This window comes from Ovis aries, chromosome 26 (genome assembly GCF_016772045.2).
Source record: "Ovis aries strain OAR_USU_Benz2616 breed Rambouillet chromosome 26, ARS-UI_Ramb_v3.0, whole genome shotgun sequence".
NCBI lineage: Eukaryota > Metazoa > Chordata > Mammalia > Artiodactyla > Bovidae > Ovis > Ovis aries.
In genome coordinates, this window is record NC_056079.1 from 14,304,950 (window position 1) to 14,322,887 (window position 17,938).

Here is a 17,938-nt window from a genome sequence, read left to right on the forward strand (position 1 = left end):
CTATTAACCAGTTTCAGACGTTTTAGTTTCTCATTTTTTGCTTTACAAAGTATATAAAAATATATTTTCTTTATATCTAGAAAGAATTTCTTGGAATAGTTCTAGGATTTCTAGAATTGTGTCAAAGGATACATATATATACACTTTAAACTTTGGTAGATATTACCAGATTGCCAAACCAATATTTTCCTTTGAAAAAAACTTTTATCTTACCCAAGTAATTCACATTCATTGTAGAAAAACATTACAAAATACATAAAACACAAAAGGAAAAATCATTCTCACTCATAATTTTACCCCTCAGATAAATGTTTTGGTGAGTATATACTGTATTATGGACTTCCCTGGTGGCTGAGACGGTAAAGCGTCTGTCTACAATGCCGGGAGGGATTTTTCCTACTTAGAGTGTCATATTTTCTGTGAAAGTGAAGTCCGCTCAGTCGTGTCTGACTCTTCGCGGCCTCACAGACTGTAGCCCACCAGGCTCCTCTGTCCATGGGATTTTCCAGGCAAGAGTACTGGAGTAGGTTGCCATTTCCTTCTTCAGAGGATCTTCCCAACTCAGGATCGAACCCGGGTCTCCCACATTGTAGGCAGACGCTTTACCATCTGAGCCACCAGGGAAGCCTGTATTACCAAACTGTTCTCCATGAAAATGATAGGAAATTAGGTTACTCTCCACTTGCCATTTCTTATTTTTACCTTTTAATCTGTACCAAGCTGGTAGACATAAAGTGGTATTTCAGGTGTTTTAATTTACAGTTTAATATTCAGATTTCTATGTTTCTATTATGGATTGCCTGTAACTGCCCTCTGTTTAATATGAGGTCTAATATTTTACAAGATCTTTGTATTAAGTACTCTTCTATACTTTTCCCCCCACATCTATCAGCCTTTTGTTTATAGTGTTATGGTTAAAATCAAAGTTACCTGCTATAGCTGCATGAGTGCTTAAGTTTATAATCTAGGTAACTGTCTGGTACATATTCAACGCTAAAAACGTCTCTCCCGAAAAAATTTATACTGAAATGGTAGAAACCTCCTTGATCTGTAGGAGCTGGATGGATATAAAATACCTGATTGCCAGTCTCTGTTTTCAAAGAACCAAACTTTGTCTCTGAGAATATTTCATCCTTGTTTATTTGAAGTGTTATTTTGATAAATGGCTGTGGTTTTAGAGATTTCTAAACGTTTTTTTTTTTCCTGCTAATCCAGTAATACCTTGAAAACACCAAATTGTAAGTACCTTTGGTGTACAGTATTACCACTGCTTGGATTTAACTTATTTTAGCTTTTAAACAGTACAATAAACCTATCAGTTTTTAACAGTTAACGCTTTTAGTATTTTAAGCTAAACTCCAGTGTTACTGATATTTGCCTGTTTTTCTATTGCAATGAAAGAGTTTTAACCTGCAGAAATGCTGAAGAACAAGGAACCTCCTGTGCGCCTTTTGTCTAGATTCGTTCTTAAACACTGGGCCACACTTGCTTCCTCCTGCTGCTGGACACGTGACACATTATTTTTGATGAATCTTGTCCTCGGCATTTCAGACTGAGTGACTTAACAAATTTCTCACAGTTCTGGAGGCTGGACAGTCCCAGATCAAGGTGCTGTGGACTCATGTCAGCTCCCTGGGCCACTGTGTTGTCCCTGGTAGAAGGGGCCACAGAGCGCGAGTGCCATCCCCTCTGATCTCAGCACCTGCCTCCTGCAGACCCCACCTAATACCAGCATCCTGGGCGTTAGGATCAAGCCAATGAATCTGGGGAAGGGGGTGGCAAATGTTCAGTCCATAACAGGTCTCTTTAGAGTAAGAGCAGACATCAAAACCCTTCATCTCTTAATACTCAAGCATGGAGCTGGAGAATAAGAACATTCTTATACATCTGTAGTGAAATTATTCAGGAAATTCCATGTTAATACAATACTGTTTAATACTCAAAATCCAGTCATGCTTTGACAGTTATCTCAAAACTTTTTCAACCCATGGTAACTTTAAAAGTATCAAGAAATTAGAGAAGTCGGTCTGCTGCGCTGGCAGACACCAGCTTGCCTTCCGCGAGGCTACGGACTGTCCACTTTAAAGAGCGCCAGTCTGCCTTTGTGGGGCCCCTCTGCGTACACTGGAAAGAACGGGCCGCAGGAGCAGCAGGCATTTCCAGTGTGGAGTGTTGTCAGTGTCCCACAAAGGCAGCAACGATGAGCCCATGACAGCTGCACTGGAGACAGTACCGTCTAGTATCTGTTGAACTGAATACCTTATTTCAGTATAGATCAACTGTATGGTGTAATTATTACACATTCTGTTTGAATAATCGGTATTTTCTCCCTACTCTGCTCTCCCTCCTCTTTGGAACTACAGGAAGAGGAGTTTACAACAGATTCGACAGCAAACACTGAAACCAAGAGTCCTCATGAACCATCATCTTCTGTGTCGTCAAAAGGGGCGTTTTCCGATGCCGACTGGGATAATGGCATTGATGATACCTACATTTTGGAGGCCACAGAAGATGCTGAATTAGCAGAAGCTGCAGAGAACAGTCTTCTCGCTTATAATGGGATGGATGAAATTCCTGATGAACTACTAATAGAAGTATTGCAAGAGTAGCTAATTATGGACACTGACATAACTAGGCTGTAATCTACATGAAGGCAAATTCAGTACCATTATAGTAACTTATTAAATAAGCCTGTTATATCAGTTGTTTTATTTATCACTTTACTTCCAAATCTTATGTACTGAAATGTACTGAAATAAACCAGTTTTATTGAAAATTAGCTCCAGTGTGCTTATTAAAATTCAGTAGAATTCTCCTTATATGATTAACTATGTTCACATCAGCTTAATTTTGGATATTTATTTTTAGGGTAAAGCATCTGTATGTTTAAGGGCTGATAATGTGTCAACGTTGTAAAACATTTTAAAACTTAGTACTTGGTGTTAACTACGAAAGTTAATTATGGCCTCTAAAATTACTATACCTAGCCATTTAATTTTAATGACAAAGCAATATTAAATTCTGGTGACAAGCTCAAAGTCATACATACAGTCTGAACAGTAAGACAGTTTCCTGCTTTTAGACCTGAGAATGTTATAACAATAAAAAATATTCAATTCAAATTAATAGTAATAAAGTTCAGGTTTTCTTCCCATTCTTCTTTGTGCTAAAATGTATACCGCCTGTTACCTTCTAAAACTGTATCATGAGACTAATCCTAAATGTGCACACCTTAGTAGACTGCTCTCATTTCTGGTCAAGGAGATTCTCTAATTGATAGTTGATATTTTGCAGATGATTTTCGGCTCTTACAAGGGGTCTTGCTTTGAACAGCAAAGCTGGAAGGCTGGATGAATCATACTGTTGAAGAAAAATATTTAGATGAATAAAAAAACTTACATAACCCTTTAAAAATCCTATCCATTTTATGTAGTTCAATGTTATGACTAAATCCCAGTGATAACAGTGTTTTCCATGAAACACTGTTCACTCACTTTTATGAAATTGGTTTTAATCCATCACCTCAGAACAACCGATAAACAGGCTGCAAGGGAACTGTTCTGCAAAGCTTGAGCTACTCATCCAGAAGACCAGCTGGCTCAAAGAACAATGGCATCTGAATTATTTAAACCGAAATCTCCCTGGACAGGTCAAGACGTGGTCTGGGCAAGTTAGCTAGAGCTCTGTGGGGTCAGCAGGTTCACTGTAAGAACTGACGTAATGAGAACACCAGGCCCATAAAACTCATCTAGAAAAATTATGTTTTGAGAAAATGAACGATGTGGTTCTCAGTTGCCAATCCAAATGTCCTTAATGATTAAAGACAAAATTAAATACAAACCCAGCATAAAAACAGGAAACAAAACTCAACTCATGAGTTTGAAATTAACGCCAAATATCATGGTACAATTTGTATCTAAGGGCGAGTGACTGAAATCCTGACAGCTGTATCATCCTTACAATGTTTTGTTCCTTGTTTTCAAGGTGCTTTTCTTAGAAATGAAATTAAGCACAAAGCTATCAGAGTGACTACAACCCAAATAATTTTGTCTATATCACCTACCAATAGGAAATTCAGTTTAACAAATATTTGAGAGCCTAATGTGTTCAACCTATTGTACCGGGGGGCACCTGCTCTCAGGGGAGGGAGAACTAACATTAGGTACTGGATTCTTAGTTTAAGAAAAGAGGTAAGGCATATACCCTAGTATCTACACTCTGAAAGCATAACACAGACACACTACTATATATGAAACAGATAAACAACAAGGACAGGGCCACCTATATTCAGTGTCTTATAAGATCACAGAAAAGAATCTATGCCAACCACCCTTTTCCCTCCTGCATGCCCTCTTAAAACATTTTTCAACTTCTAAAATCATACCTACCATTTATATGGGATAATGGCTACTTTTTCAGATACAAAAGATAGTAAAAATACAGGCTGAACAAAGAACAAGAGGTCGGTCTTTAAAACTTGTATAGGTTTTAGTGGTCTTAGTGTTAGGTTGACGACAGTTGAGTTTTGTCCAGAAGATACACTTCCCTTCAAGAAATTCAGTTCTCTGAAGCTTAAATACCTTAGTAAAATCAGTGTTTCTGGATTTTCCTTTACTTCTCTGGCCTTAATTATCTAAAGAAGTGGTGTGAACAAATTTTCACCAGTTTATAGGGATGCTTTTTGGGTAAACCTGGCATCTCCATTGCTCTCCCCTCCAAGCTCTGGCTCTCTAACAGGCTGCCCTGTGTCTTCTGAAGCAGAGTGAAAATTAAAAACTGAACTTACTGTTTCCTTTACATGTGGTTCTTCCTCTTGAACTTTTGAGTAATCTTGATGAAGCTGTTTGAGATTAGACAGGAAATATGCTGCCTTCCTAAGGGAAGCTTTTCTCTCCTGAAGTTCCTCATACTTTATTTGTAGTTGTTTCAGCTCTGGTTCTACCCTAAAACAGAAAGGTATTTTTTCCCAAAAAGAAATGACAAAGTGGAACTTCAGCCTAAGGTGTATGAGGTGGAGTGTGTAAGGATTCTGAGTGAAGCAAACAAACAGGGGAGGGGAACTAGGTGGTTTAAGATATCATTAGCTTTGAAATTATCAATGTGAATGATTCTGAAATCAATTTAAATATAGCAAAAACTCTGAAATATGATGCCTAAAAAGTACTTAGCAGTGAAGTCCACAGAAAAATATGCCTTATGTACCTTAAAGTTCATTAAGTCATTTTTAGAGTCTTAGGAACTACTGAATTAAAGCATATACTTGGGTATCAAGATTTCAGCGCCCCAGACGGATGTAGACCAACATTGTAGTTTAGCAGTAAAAGCATGGACAAAAAGCCTTTCCTCTGCCCCTCTGTCTTACTGAAATTTTGCCCAAATCTAATAAAGGCAGTGGAGAAACTATCTCAGTGCCTGGATGCGATGTGCAACCTTGGGCAACGTGCTTTCTGTCTCAGTGGCTCATGAGTCTCTAAACATATAAAGTAAAAAGGATAACTTGGATTTTGTGGACCAATTTATAAAAGAATGGGGAACGGCTACCATCTTTCATTCTCACAAAGATATATTTAAAACCTGCTCTAATATCATTTTATAGAAGTCCCCGTAACAGTTCTGTGTGTTGAACCACTGCCACATTCTGGGAAAGCCCCTGAGCCAGCAGGGTCGTGGGCAGGAGCGCTGGGTCAGGAGCCAGCAGGGTCGTGGGCAGGAGCACTGGGTCAGGAGGCAGCCGGGTTGTGGGCAGGAGCGCTGGGTTGGGAGCCAGTGGGCAGACACTGGGTCCCGGCTCCCCTATTCCCGGGTGGGGGGCTGTTGGAACGTTACTGCCCTGTGCCTTGGGTTTTCCACATGTAAAACGATACACATTTTGTTTCTATGCCTTTTCAAAATACTATACCTCTCAACTTCTACAATTCTGTCTAGAAAAAGGATCGAAAGCTCTGTGAGACAAATCCAAGTCTTACTTAGTTGTCTCGTGGCCAAACCACGTGCCTCCCAGGGTTATGGTGATGATTAATGAGTTGGTATCATAAAGCACTTAGGACGGCTCCCAGCGACACACAGCTAACACCCGAAAAAACATCCCGTCATGATTACTTTTCTGACTTTGGCCTGGGCCCATGAAGGCTGCAGAGCTGGCCAGCAGCACCTGTCCAGAGGCTGGATCTGGAAACCAAAGGCCTAGGCAACCTGTTTCTCCCTCTTCTAGACTTCTGGGGCAGGTCTCATCTTTCAAACTTAGTACTCACTCAGGTTGTCTTCTAAGCCCACTTTCTACACTATTTTAAGGCTCCTGAAGGGCAGAGAGCATACCTGACACTGCTTATTCTGCTGCTGCTTTGCTGCCAGCCCTCCGGCTCACCCGGCCATCCTGTCTGTAAGGAAGACCACCAGAAACACAGCGGACGGCTTGCGCTCCAGTCTTCCTGAGAACACGTGGAGACAGACCTGGAAATTCTTCTGGCCTGACACCTGGACCCAGGTGTGTCATACCAAGCGATACGTCTCAACGACACTCATGAAAACTGGTGATGCCTCATACGACACTGTATGCTATGCCAGTCACTGTGTGGCACTTTCTGTGCATTGACTCACTTGGGTCTCACAGCACCCTGTGAGGTACAGTCACTGTTATGCTCATTGCAAATGAGGGAACTGAGGCACTGAGAGGATAAGCAGCCTGCCCAAGGCTGCCCAGCCGAGAAGTGGTAGGGCCTGCACTTAAACCTCGCGTCTATGCATTAAGTGTCCAATCAGAATGCCTCTCAGGTAGGAACTGAGGGATCTAGCGGTGGATACATCAGGGCTGATTTGCTAAAAGCTTCTCAGCTCAGCAGTATAACCTCCCTTGACTGAGCTTCCAAGCTCAGAGAAGACCTGGTGTTTAAATGTAACATGGCAGCAAGTTTTACAGCAAAGCCTCACATGAAACACCGCGATTAAATCCTTGTTGTAAGTTCTCAAAGAGGATTTCGATATTACTTACTGAAGCAATTCATCCTGGACTTCAATCAAATGCCGCCTTTTCTTTTCAATATCGGAGATCATCTAGTAAACAAAAATTTGTTACGTTGGTTTTGTAAATATTTGAGCACCGCCTTGTACACTGTGCCAGGTACTGGAAGCACAGTGGGAAACGGTGCAAACCCTGTTCTTAGCAACTCTGGTCACACAGGGAAGACAGACATGACATACAAATGGTGTAACTACAGCTTGTGACGTGTGCTACGAAGGGAAAGAACAGGGAACTGGAGAAGTCCAGGGGGATCCTCTTGCGGACAGCCCTGAAGAGGAGAGCCGTATTTCACCACCCTGTGAGCTATCAAGTAAGGCATTCTGATGCCCTCTAGGTACACTAGGAAAATACTGAAGCACGGGAGTGCCATGACACAATTCGTATTTTACAGAGAACATTTCAGCAGAATTCACTGCATCATCTCAACTAGCACTTTCAGCGACGACCTCATATTCCACTGCTGGACATTCAGGCTAGTCCTGCTTGCTTATAAGAGATGCAGGAATGACCAAGAGATTAAAACTGAAAAACAACAAAGGCTGTTGTTTTTCACCCAAGGAAAACTATCCATTTCAAGCCCATTTCTGTTATAAATGTAGAGGGGGCTGTGCTTCCACACATGGGTTCATGCAACTTTACAGCTAGAACAAGGGATGTGTTTTGGTCCAACTGTAAACAGGGGGGCTGGAAGGGCCTCGTGTTTCCTTGCAGACCAAGCGGCAGCAGGACATCGAGGCGGCAGCACCATGACAAGAAAGGAGATCTCCTGACCCTGACCCAGTATTCTTCCTAGCCCGCCCTTTCTGAGACACGACACAGTTCTTTAGTCTGAAAGACGTCTGACATACACAGTAGTGATAAACATATCACATAGTACTCAACCATATAAGTGGTCATTTGGGGCTTGAGAGCTGTTTTCAGGCCAACTGGGACCCCAATTCCTTAGCCTGAGTCTCAACATTACTGACTTGATCAGTACTCACCTGAACAGTCACCAGATCGACCAAACAAAAGCCTGACTAAAAAGATAAAAGGCCTTACACAAACTGTAGGTCCCAAAACCCAGAGTCGGGTCTTTCCTTGCCATGAATGTGCACATTCTGCAGGACTGTGTCTTTAATCACGTACGTGACTTACCTTAGCATTCTTCCTTTTCAGAGTCTTCAACATCTGGACTTCCTGAAGCTACACAAAACAGAAAACAAATATTTGCATGCATTTTCCAAAGTCAAGTGTTCATCAGTTTACAACATATCATATCCAGTTTCTAAGGGGCTCTTCACCACACTGGCAGCAAATGCAAGCTATTCCACGACAACAGTGAGCTGCTCAGGGTTAGTTAAAAAAATAAAAATAAAAAAACTAGACCAATCAATTTATGTCACTGAACTTACCATTTTGATGAGTTCTTCTTTCAAATTAGAATGAAATTTGTTGATGGCTGCCTTACAAACGCGAGAGTCTATTTTTTGTCTGTAGCAGAATTAAGAAAAAGTCAAACTTAGGTATTCTCTGAAGGATTTGGAAAGGTGTGTTTCATTTGTTTAGCATTCCCAGGTACACACACAGTTTGGTATGTGCCATTCTGAATATCTAAGATGGCATGGTCAGCTTGCACCCCCTTCTCAGATTTAAAAAGTACTGGAAGCATCTCAAGAAAAGAAAAAGAACTGGAACTCTTCCTCCTAAGTCCTCACACGTGTGGCCAGCTTTTCCCGACACGGGCCACAGGAGACACTAAACCATGTGGAAAGTGATGGTCCCAGACAAGCCCAGGCTTCCCTGCCACCTGATCCAGTGGCCAGCAGACTTCAGCCCTTTCCTCCCTCCCTGCCACAACTGGGGACGGGACTGGGCCACACATTTGGACTAACTGATGCATAAGCAGCCAGAAGCCAGCTCTTCAGTTCTGCAAAAGCTGACCCAAACAAAGAAACTGGTTTGGGTCCCTGTCATCAGGGACAGAAGAGCCCAGTCTCCCTTCCTTGCAGCTGGGCACAGACCCATGGTGACCCACACCCTGCCAGGGTGGAGCTAACCCCTGCTCGGCCTCGTCACAGAACAACACTAGTATTTAAAGCCTGAATTGAAAATAAACCTCTTGTGTGAATGAGAAGTTGTCATATAGCCATTTTTTTCTTGGGGCAAATACATGAGGGAAAGTCACCCAAGAGAAGGGGACTAGGCCCATGGCCTAATTCTTCAAACGCTAAGCAGGAGAGATGGCCTGCACTTCTGAATACAATTTTTTTAAAAACCTACAAAAAAAAAAAAGATGTTAAAAAGTATTTCTAGTGACATCAGAAGACGATGGAATAAGAAACCGCAGACCTCATTCCTCCACAGGGAAACCAACAACCACATGTAACCCCAAAAGCCTTATGAGGAGGACTCCAGGAACCATTAAGAAGCTGCAGTTAACTGGTTCTGGCAAGTTCAAAGTCTAGATCCTGAGGTGAAACAGATAACAGAAGCCATTTCATATCAACTCTGATCACCCTTTTCCCAAAATTAAACAGTGTCCAGGTATTATAAACATGATGTGCTTTGGGGTGGGGGCAGGGAGAGAAGACCAAGACATCACAGCTTGCTAAAGTTCTAATCTTACTGGTGGGGAGTCATAAATTTAAAAAAGGATAAATACATTATTCTAAAGATATGGGTAATTAAGTGTAATGGACTAAAGTGAAATTCAAAGATGGACACTGGACTTAAAAAGGATTTTGTAATTAACAGCTTAATGTGAGACAAAAGTAGGAAGTAAAAGTTAAAAGAACGTAAAATCTGGCAAATACTAAAGAAATCTAGTGACATATGAGATAAAAGATTTTAAAACCAAAAAAAAAAGCATTTTTAGGAATGAAAAGAGTCACTTCATAAGGATAAAATGTTCAATCTAAAAGAGCAATTTTAAACATAATATCCTAGTAAAATAAGCTCTATAGAGATAGCATAAATTGATAGAAATACCAGGAAAAACTGAGTAATACTGATTCTACACAGATCCAATAATTAAGAGCTTCCCCACAGATTATGTGCTAGGCCATAAAGGAAGCCTCAGTATTTTAAAAATAGGTATTACCAGTCCATGAAACTGGACTATAACTATTTAAGACAGACGATTAATAAATACACATTAAAAAGTCACATACATGGACATACAAAAACATACTACTAAATCAGAGGCTTACAGAAAAAAGTATAATAGAAATTTAAAAGTACGTAAAAATGATAATTAAAGTTCTACATATCAAGCTATGCTATTTCAAGGGAAATTTATTAGGGACATAAATGGCAACATAAGACTCACTCATACTCTAGAAGAAAGTTCTCGAATGCAGACAAAAACACATCTAATTCCGTGATGTCACTGGCTTTCTTTTCTTTTAAACACCAAATAGGTGCACAGTCGGAAGTATCTAGAACATCAGGATAGGTTAATTTAATATACTGATTATCAGCAATTTAGCTCTAGGTCCAGGGATCTGAAAGCCTACAACAAAAGCATTCCACCAAATTGCTAAAAATAGTACAGAGGTTTTGAAGAAACACAGGGGAGCAGACAGGCCCTGTCGGTAGGGCGTCCTCTAGTGGCCGCCTCCTTGGTTGGCCCACTTCTGAAGCAGCAAAAGCACAGCTGTCCCTTAGTTACCCTGCTGTGCCGGCTGCTACTGAATGCTACTGGTGATGCAGATCTCTGTTAACTGCGTTTTGTTAGTTTTCATCTACCCGACGGATCACTTCTAGGACACATGAAGGTTACTGCGTGTATTGATTCAGACAGCTGATATAAGAGATTAACTATGTACATTTGTGAATGAAATATTACATATTCATTAAAATAGTATGTAGAATACCGAATGACAAGGATATGAGCCCACTTATGGCGAGGAAAAGCTCAGTAAAAGGACTGAAGAGTATAGACCAAAAAATATGGCAGTTACTTTGGGGTGATGGAACTGCAGGTGATGTTATCATCTTTTCTATACCTTTGAAACTTTCTAAAATAAACATTTTTATAATAAAAACATAAAACTTATCTTTTGAAAACCTGAAGAGAGAAAATGCTTTATCTTCCTCCCATTTTTCAATAAACTTTGTGCCCATAAAAAAGACGCAGAATAATATGCATGAATCTCAGAGTTACGCTGAATGAAAAAAGGCTTCTAAAAGTACATAGTTTGATGTCTGAAGAGTGTATAACATGATGAAAAGTTAAAATAGATTAATGAATAGGTGCTAGAGCAAGTAGAAATAAATTCTGATGGTAAAATCTAGTTAGTAGGTATATGAATATATATTGTTCAATTCTTTATCCTTTGTTGTATATTGAAAATTTTCATGATAGATTGCTAGAAAACTCAGCTACTCCAAAGTCACATATTTTTTAACTTTTTAAAGTGGAAATTTTATATACTTAAATGTACTACTTTATCAAATTAAAAAATATATTTTTAAAAGAGAACTTTCTAAGTGATTGACTACATATAAAACACTGTTCTATTACCTGAGTCTGTGGCGTAACTTCTTGGTTTCTTCCTTTTGCCAGGAAACATCTTATTTTTCTGAGTTTTCTAAAAAAAAAAAAAAAACCATCCACAGCAAAGATTTTCATGTAAGAGAAGGTTCTCTTAAAACAAGAATTAAGACAGCATTATCAGACACTGTCAATACTTTAGCTACAATTCGATCCCTATGTTGGGACAATACCCTGGAGAAGGAAACAGCAACCCACTCTTGCCTGGAAAATCCCTTGAACAGAGGAGCCTGGTGGGCTACAGAGTCGGACACAACTGAGTGACTAACTTTCACTTTCTCATTTTGTTCTAAGTTAATATATTAATCATATAAATTATCTAACAATATAAGGAAACACTGAACAAATTAAACTACCTCAAAATAAAAAGTAATTGAAACTTTCAGTTGCCTTATAACAATGGGTGCCTTGGAGGAAATTGAGCTTTTATTATTTAAGATAATAATATGTGGAATCAGCTCAATTTCTGCTCCAAGCTATGATGAAGTGACAGCTTCTGAACTAGCTCTCTTGCCATGCACAACCATAAAGCAGGGAAGGGGATGGCATCGGACAACAGGCAGAACAAGCCTGAGATGCTCAGAACGCAAACCTATGGCTGCTCTGGCCCCCCAGGCCCAGGACAGCTTCCTTCAGACGGCAGCACAGCAGCTGTATCCCCACAGAGAACAGCGTCCTGCCCCGCTGAGGAGGCAGAAAGCAGGGCACAGTGGCCGAAGCCCCTGCAACAGGCTGTCAGAAGAGGACACGAGGGGTCTGGGTGGGGTCCCTGATGCCTACTCCACGCTTGCAGGGAGCCTACACAGGGGCGCTGGACGTGCTGTCGTGGGATCAAAGAAGTACAGGTGATAAAGGACAAGGAATACTGGCGGAAATTAGATGGAGAAAACGCAGAGGTCTCACTAACTAGTTAAGAGCTGTTGATCCAGCTGAGCGGGGGTGGGGGTGGGAGGAGACCCCAGCTCAGGGATAAGAATGTGCCCGAGATCGTGCCATCTCCAATTGTCCCCAGGGCGGGGAGGCAGACAGCCTTAGAGATTACAGTACAACAGTTTATGACCCTCCGAAGTACCTGGTACATAAATAGATACACAGCATATTTATGATGTTAAAATTCAGCTGAGGGAATGGTTAGGAGGAAAAATGTCTAAAAAGGCTTCTTAGGGAAGACAACAATGAAAAAGGTTTAAGAAACACTGCTTGAGAGTTAGGGCTGCCCTAGACCCATCCTAACTAAGCCTAAAGCCAATCTCTGACCAGACTCAGCAGAGCCTGGGGTGTGGTAAGCACGACCCCCACTGACCTGTACGCTCCCTGCTCCTGAGCGTGAGTGGCTCCTGTGACTCTGGTGGGACGGTCACTCCCCTGATGAGTCACTTCACGCAGGAGGCCACTGCTGCAGACTGAGAGGCCCTGGCTGGCTCTGAAGACATCACCAGCTGCCCCGTCGGAAGAGGGCCCTGTGGGGAGGGCCTCGGGGCAGCCTCTGCTTGCTGAGTGTGACCCCCGGCTTCCACCAGAGAGGAAACAAGACCGCAAAGATTCAGACTCTACCCACAGCTTGTGTGATCTCAGAGGAGGACCCCGAGTCTCAGGTGAGAGTTCGGTCCTGGCTGGCACCTCGACTCCAGCCTGTGAGACCCTGACCCTCACCAGCTAAGGCGAGCCTGGACTTCTGACCTACAGAAACTGTGGGAGGTGTAAATGTATGTCATTTGAAGTCACAAAGTTTGTGGTATTCTGTTTTACAGTGACTGACACTATTAATATAGAGGTTGAGTTCCACTGACTTAGAGAGGCTTGGGAGACCAACTGAGGCTTTCCACAGACTGACCCCAACAAGGGATAAATCACACCCACAGAAGTTCAAGCTGATCAGCCAATAATCAAGCTACCTATCAGAATGAAAGTTAACATTCAGTCAACACAACTCAAAATCTCTACCACCTGTCAACAACAATGTATAACACACAATTTAAAACTACTAGATTAAAAATGTTACACAAAAAATGTGACCTGTAGTCAAGACAGAAAAGAGGTACTCAAAGAAGCTGACCCACCATAGTCCAGGTACAGTCACCCCTTAATGTCCAAGGAAGGTGGGTTCAGGATCCCCCAGATCCACTGATGTTCAAGCACCCTGTATAACATGGTAGCACCTGCACACAACCTACTTCTTCCCATCAGGTTTAAATCATCTCTAGATTACCTACGACACCTAATACAAGCACTATGCAAATACTATGAATACTATGAAATACATACAAATACTATGAAAATAGTTGCTGGTGTGTGGCAAATTCAACTTTTGCTTTTGGGGAACTTTATGTAATTTTTGTCCCTGAATATTTCCTATCAAGTAGTTGGTTGAGTCTATGAATGTGCAACCTGCAGACACAGAGGGCTGACTGTACCTGACTTAGAAAGTAGAGACTTCAAAGCCGCTCTCATAAATATTAGTATGTCCCAAGAAGGAAACAATGGACTTAATGATTAAGCAGATAAGGAATCTCAGCCAAGAAACAAACTATGAAGGAAGAAAAATAAAGGATGTTCTAGAACCCAAAAGCATGATACTAAAAAGGAAAAGTTATTGGGCGATGTTTTATTTCTTATGACCACTATAATAAATTACCACAACTCGGCTTAATAAAGAAATTTCGATAGATCTGGAGTTCAGAAGCCTAAAATCCATTTTAGTGGTCCAAAATCAAGATGCTGGCATATTATGACAAATTAAAAGCTTGATTAAGAGATATTTCATGTCAAGAATCTTAAAGAGAATAAATATGACCCAGAATTCTTATCAGAGCAATTTCTTTCCTAAGGAAATGACCAAGGATGTGCACAGAGATTCCGCTAGGAAAAGAGAAATCAAAGCACTTAATTTTAGAAACTGCACTTCTTCATTAGTAAGAGATTAACTAAACTATGGCACGTTCACGAATGAAGTATCATGTGTTAAAACGGTCTGTAGAATACTTAATGCCAAGGACGTGGCTCGCGTAGGGTAAGAAAAGCTTAATGAAAGACTGAGGAGTGTAGACCAAAACATGCGGCAGATATTTTATTTTGGGGTGATGGAATTAAAGGATTTTACCTTCCATCCTATACCTTCTAAATTTTCTGAAGTAAATAAACTTTTATAATAAGAAAAATAAAAACTTCTTTCTCAAAAGAAGTGAAGGAAAAAGAAAATGCTTTCCCTCCCCCTGGACATTTTCAGCCTTCTCCCCTCTCCAGGGGGATGGCAGACACTTACCCGCTGACGTCCTGTGGCCAGCGTCACTTTCTCAGCAGAGGACTCGGCACTCTGGGGTCCTGTCTTCTGAGGAGTGACCGCTCCAGCTGGTTTCTCCGAAAGCTCTGGAAGTGCTGAAACAGCTCCCTGCCATGAGCTTATGTTCTCTGTGGGTTTAACTTTTCTCCTCACGTCACTTTCTTCAGGGCTTTCAGATTCATCACTGATGGGCTTGAGTTTTCTTCTTGGCTGTATCAAGAAAACGGCCTTACTGTTTAGAAAATACAAATGCTTCCCATTCCTGTTAGTAAATAACCATAAGATTCACATTTCTTATCTCCAAACTTCAAGACTGAACGTAATAGGAAGATGGTAAGCTCACTAGTGGGCACTGGATTAAAGGGTTATCGGGAAACACTCCCAACAGTGTCGAATCACCCGTGACATCTACACACATGACACGGACATTATGAAAACGGACATGGTGCACAGAGGGTTACGATCTCTGTGATGAAAAATGCTTCAGATACAAAACGATCTGATTTTTATTTTTAAAAAAGTACCTTCTGAAACGTAATAAACTCTTTCTGAAAAATGCTGCTACACGAACATTTTCTCTGTGTGCAGTCAAACAGTGTATGAAATATTTTACAAAACATTTCTTCTACTTGCATCCAATCTAAATAGTATATGAAATATCTTACAAATTAAGATGGGAGAACAGGCATACCTTTTTGGCACTAATCTTTACAGACTCATTTTCACTTGCTTCAATTTCAGAAGTGTCCGAACTGTACCAAAAAACAAACCATCAGTATCTTGCACACGTTTTTTTTATTCACACCTGTCTTCTAAAAGCTGCTCCTCTGACACAAACACAAGCACAATTTAATGAGATTTCCCACTTGTTACGGAGTGGGGTGGGGGGATGGTGTGTGACCTGCCACCTCCCCAGACTTACCGTCACCTCCTACGCCTTGGCACACCCAGGCCACATCACTGGAGCTCCAGCAGGCAGTAACAGCCAGTCACTGCAGCCCCTGTGGCCCGGCAGAAGCGCCCCTCCCTCCGCCACCACTCCCAGTACATGGGCACCACTGGTACCAAGCCGCAGATACAGGCCCACGTTTAGGGGCCAGAAAAGGGAATACCTTCTTTCATCCTTTGAAAAGGAAAAATAACTTAAATTTCTGATGAGAGTGCTTTCGGTTTTTTCATTCACCCTTTAACACCAACTTCGAAATTCAAGTATGAGGAATACAATCACTTGAACAATGAGGAGGCTTCCTGTGACTGGATCCATGTCTAGGAGGAAGGCCACAGATAGCGGAGCTGAGGAGACGGGGACACCCGGCTGCGGCACCAGGGACACCATGGTTGTAAGATGAGCTGACTTTTGAAAGCACTTTTTCAGGCAGAGGAAAAAAAGGGAAGGGGATTTAAGGAAGAAGGAAAAGTAAAGTGAGAAGCAGACGGGTGTAAAACACCCTGGACGATCAAGGGACAGGACGGGAATCAGAGCAGAGAGCGCACATCTTGTTGAAGAGAAAACAGTGCCGGAGAAGCCAAAAGTCAAGACCGGGAAGACAGCGAGGCGCAGGGTCCTGCTCGCCCCTCCCCGCGCTCGGTGCAGCGCCGCTGCTCATCTGCACCGAGGGTCACGAGAGCGGCGGTCCCCCAGCCGAGACCACGGAGACGGCAGCACCAGGCCCGGTCTCCCCCCTCCCCAGGGAGGGCGGGAGCCAAGAGCGGCGCTGGGGTCTGCGGTGTCTCATCCTGATCCATCCCCCTGTAACGCTCACGGATGCTAACAAACCTCTTCAGTCCTCACTGCCTCGGTGTCCACTGAGCCGGGGAGCCAAACGGGCGCCTGATTGACCCTTGCAAACGGGGCGGGGGGGGGGGGGGCGTGAGACTGAGCCTCCACGCTGGGCACACTGTGCTGGGAGGTGGGAGGTGAGTCTGGAGGGGGCGCAACTCCAGAGACAGAGGGACCAGGAGGGGAGCAGGCAGGAGAAGCGGGCGGCAGGAGCCTGGACCGTGGCCGGTGCAGAGAGAGAGAGAAGGCAGCCAGAGGCAGAGCAGAGACAGCGCTCCTAGGACAGAGCGCGCCAGCAGAGGCCCAGACTGCTCTGCTGGGTGCCAGGGTGCCGGCAGGACCATGCGGCTGGAGAACACAAAGCGGCTTGCTGACACTGACGAGGGGGCAGCGATGGGTCCTGGGGGCGCCTCTGTGGAGTCCGAGGTGCCTGAGGGCGTCCGGGGGGTGCGGTCCACATGGAGGACCGCTGGGGGCTCGGGAGAGAGGCTGGGCAGAGGGAGCCCTGGGGACAGCGGCTGGGGGGGCGGGGCGGCGCCAGGAGAGGAACTGGGGAGGGGCGGGAGGGGAGAGGGTCTGACAGAGACTGGAGAGGCGCCTCCTGAGTGCTGGCCCGCCCCCGCCCCACGCATCCCTTCCGCCCCTTCCGTATCCATGGATAAACCCTCTCCAACTCATCCAAATGAGGCTTTTTGTTTGGGCTTCACACATCCCCAAAACCAAGGTCACTGAGGAGGTCCACACTGTTGACCCACCGCAAGTGTTCAGCCTTAACCTCTCTTCTCAACTGCACTTCAGCCTCCCGAGAACACACCCTCTCCTGGCTTCATCTTTCCCTCCAGCCAGGGGATCCTCTCACCTCTGCAAGTTCCTCCCTTGGACGGGTGCCAGGTCTCCTGTGGGCTGGCCCTGGGCCCCTGCCCCCTCTCAGGCCACCATCTCTTCCTGGGAGGCCCGGTGGGGCCGCAGCCCGCTCCGCTGGATCAAACCGCCAGTCTGATCACCAGCTCAGCCCCTCCCCTGAGCCCCAGCCCATGGACACAGCAGCCTGAGCCTCCACCCCACGCCCCCGGTCCCCTTGGGAGGATTTAGCACCAGGCCATGCACACAGCAGCCTGACGCTTCCACACCACGGCCCCGGCCCCCTCGGGAGGACTGAGAACCAGCCCATGGACACAGCAGCCTGACGCCTCCACACCACGGCCCCGGCCCCCTCGGGAGGACCGTGCACTCAGTCTCCTAGGCAGCCCTACCCTACACAACAGCTGACGGTCAGTCCTCTGACCCAACCCTTGTCTATGACAAACAGGGTTAATTTCACTC

The 17,938-nt window shown here is 43.6% G+C and overlaps 2 protein-coding genes across 11 annotated transcripts in view; one reads left to right on the plus strand and one right to left on the minus strand.

The window, feature by feature from the left end:
• The window catches only part of PRIMPOL (primase and DNA directed polymerase), a 50,934-nt gene extending 48,158 nt beyond the window's left edge, over positions 1–2,776 (plus strand). For 6 of the 7 annotated variants that reach the window (XM_060406946.1, XM_060406944.1, XM_042241348.2 and 3 more), the window contains one exon: positions 2,364–2,776. In XM_060406946.1, the coding sequence (XP_060262929.1) occupies positions 2,364–2,609 (246 nt within the window). In that variant the 3' untranslated portion in view covers positions 2,610–2,776. Of the gene's footprint in view, positions 1–1,215; positions 1,239–2,363 lie in introns of all 7 variants that reach the window. The other variant, XM_060406945.1, reaches the window with a different exon arrangement.
• CENPU (centromere protein U) overlaps positions 185–17,938 on the minus strand; it is a 59,009-nt gene continuing 41,255 nt past the window's right edge. For 3 of the 4 annotated variants that reach the window (XM_042241351.2, XM_060406948.1, XM_027962723.3), the window contains 9 exons: positions 15,527–15,587; positions 14,818–15,045; positions 11,526–11,592; positions 10,329–10,437; positions 8,413–8,491; positions 8,156–8,203; positions 6,989–7,050; positions 4,787–4,943; positions 185–3,360 (listed from right to left, as the gene is read on the minus strand). In XM_042241351.2, coding sequence (XP_042097285.1) covers positions 3,247–3,360; positions 4,787–4,943; positions 6,989–7,050; positions 8,156–8,203; positions 8,413–8,491; positions 10,329–10,437; positions 11,526–11,592; positions 14,818–15,045; positions 15,527–15,587 — 925 coding nt within the window. In that variant the 3' untranslated portion in view covers positions 185–3,246. Of the gene's footprint in view, positions 4,944–6,988; positions 7,051–8,155; positions 8,204–8,412; positions 8,492–10,328; positions 10,438–11,525; positions 11,593–14,817; positions 15,046–15,526; positions 15,588–17,938 lie in introns of all 4 variants that reach the window. The other variant, XM_060406947.1, reaches the window with a different exon arrangement.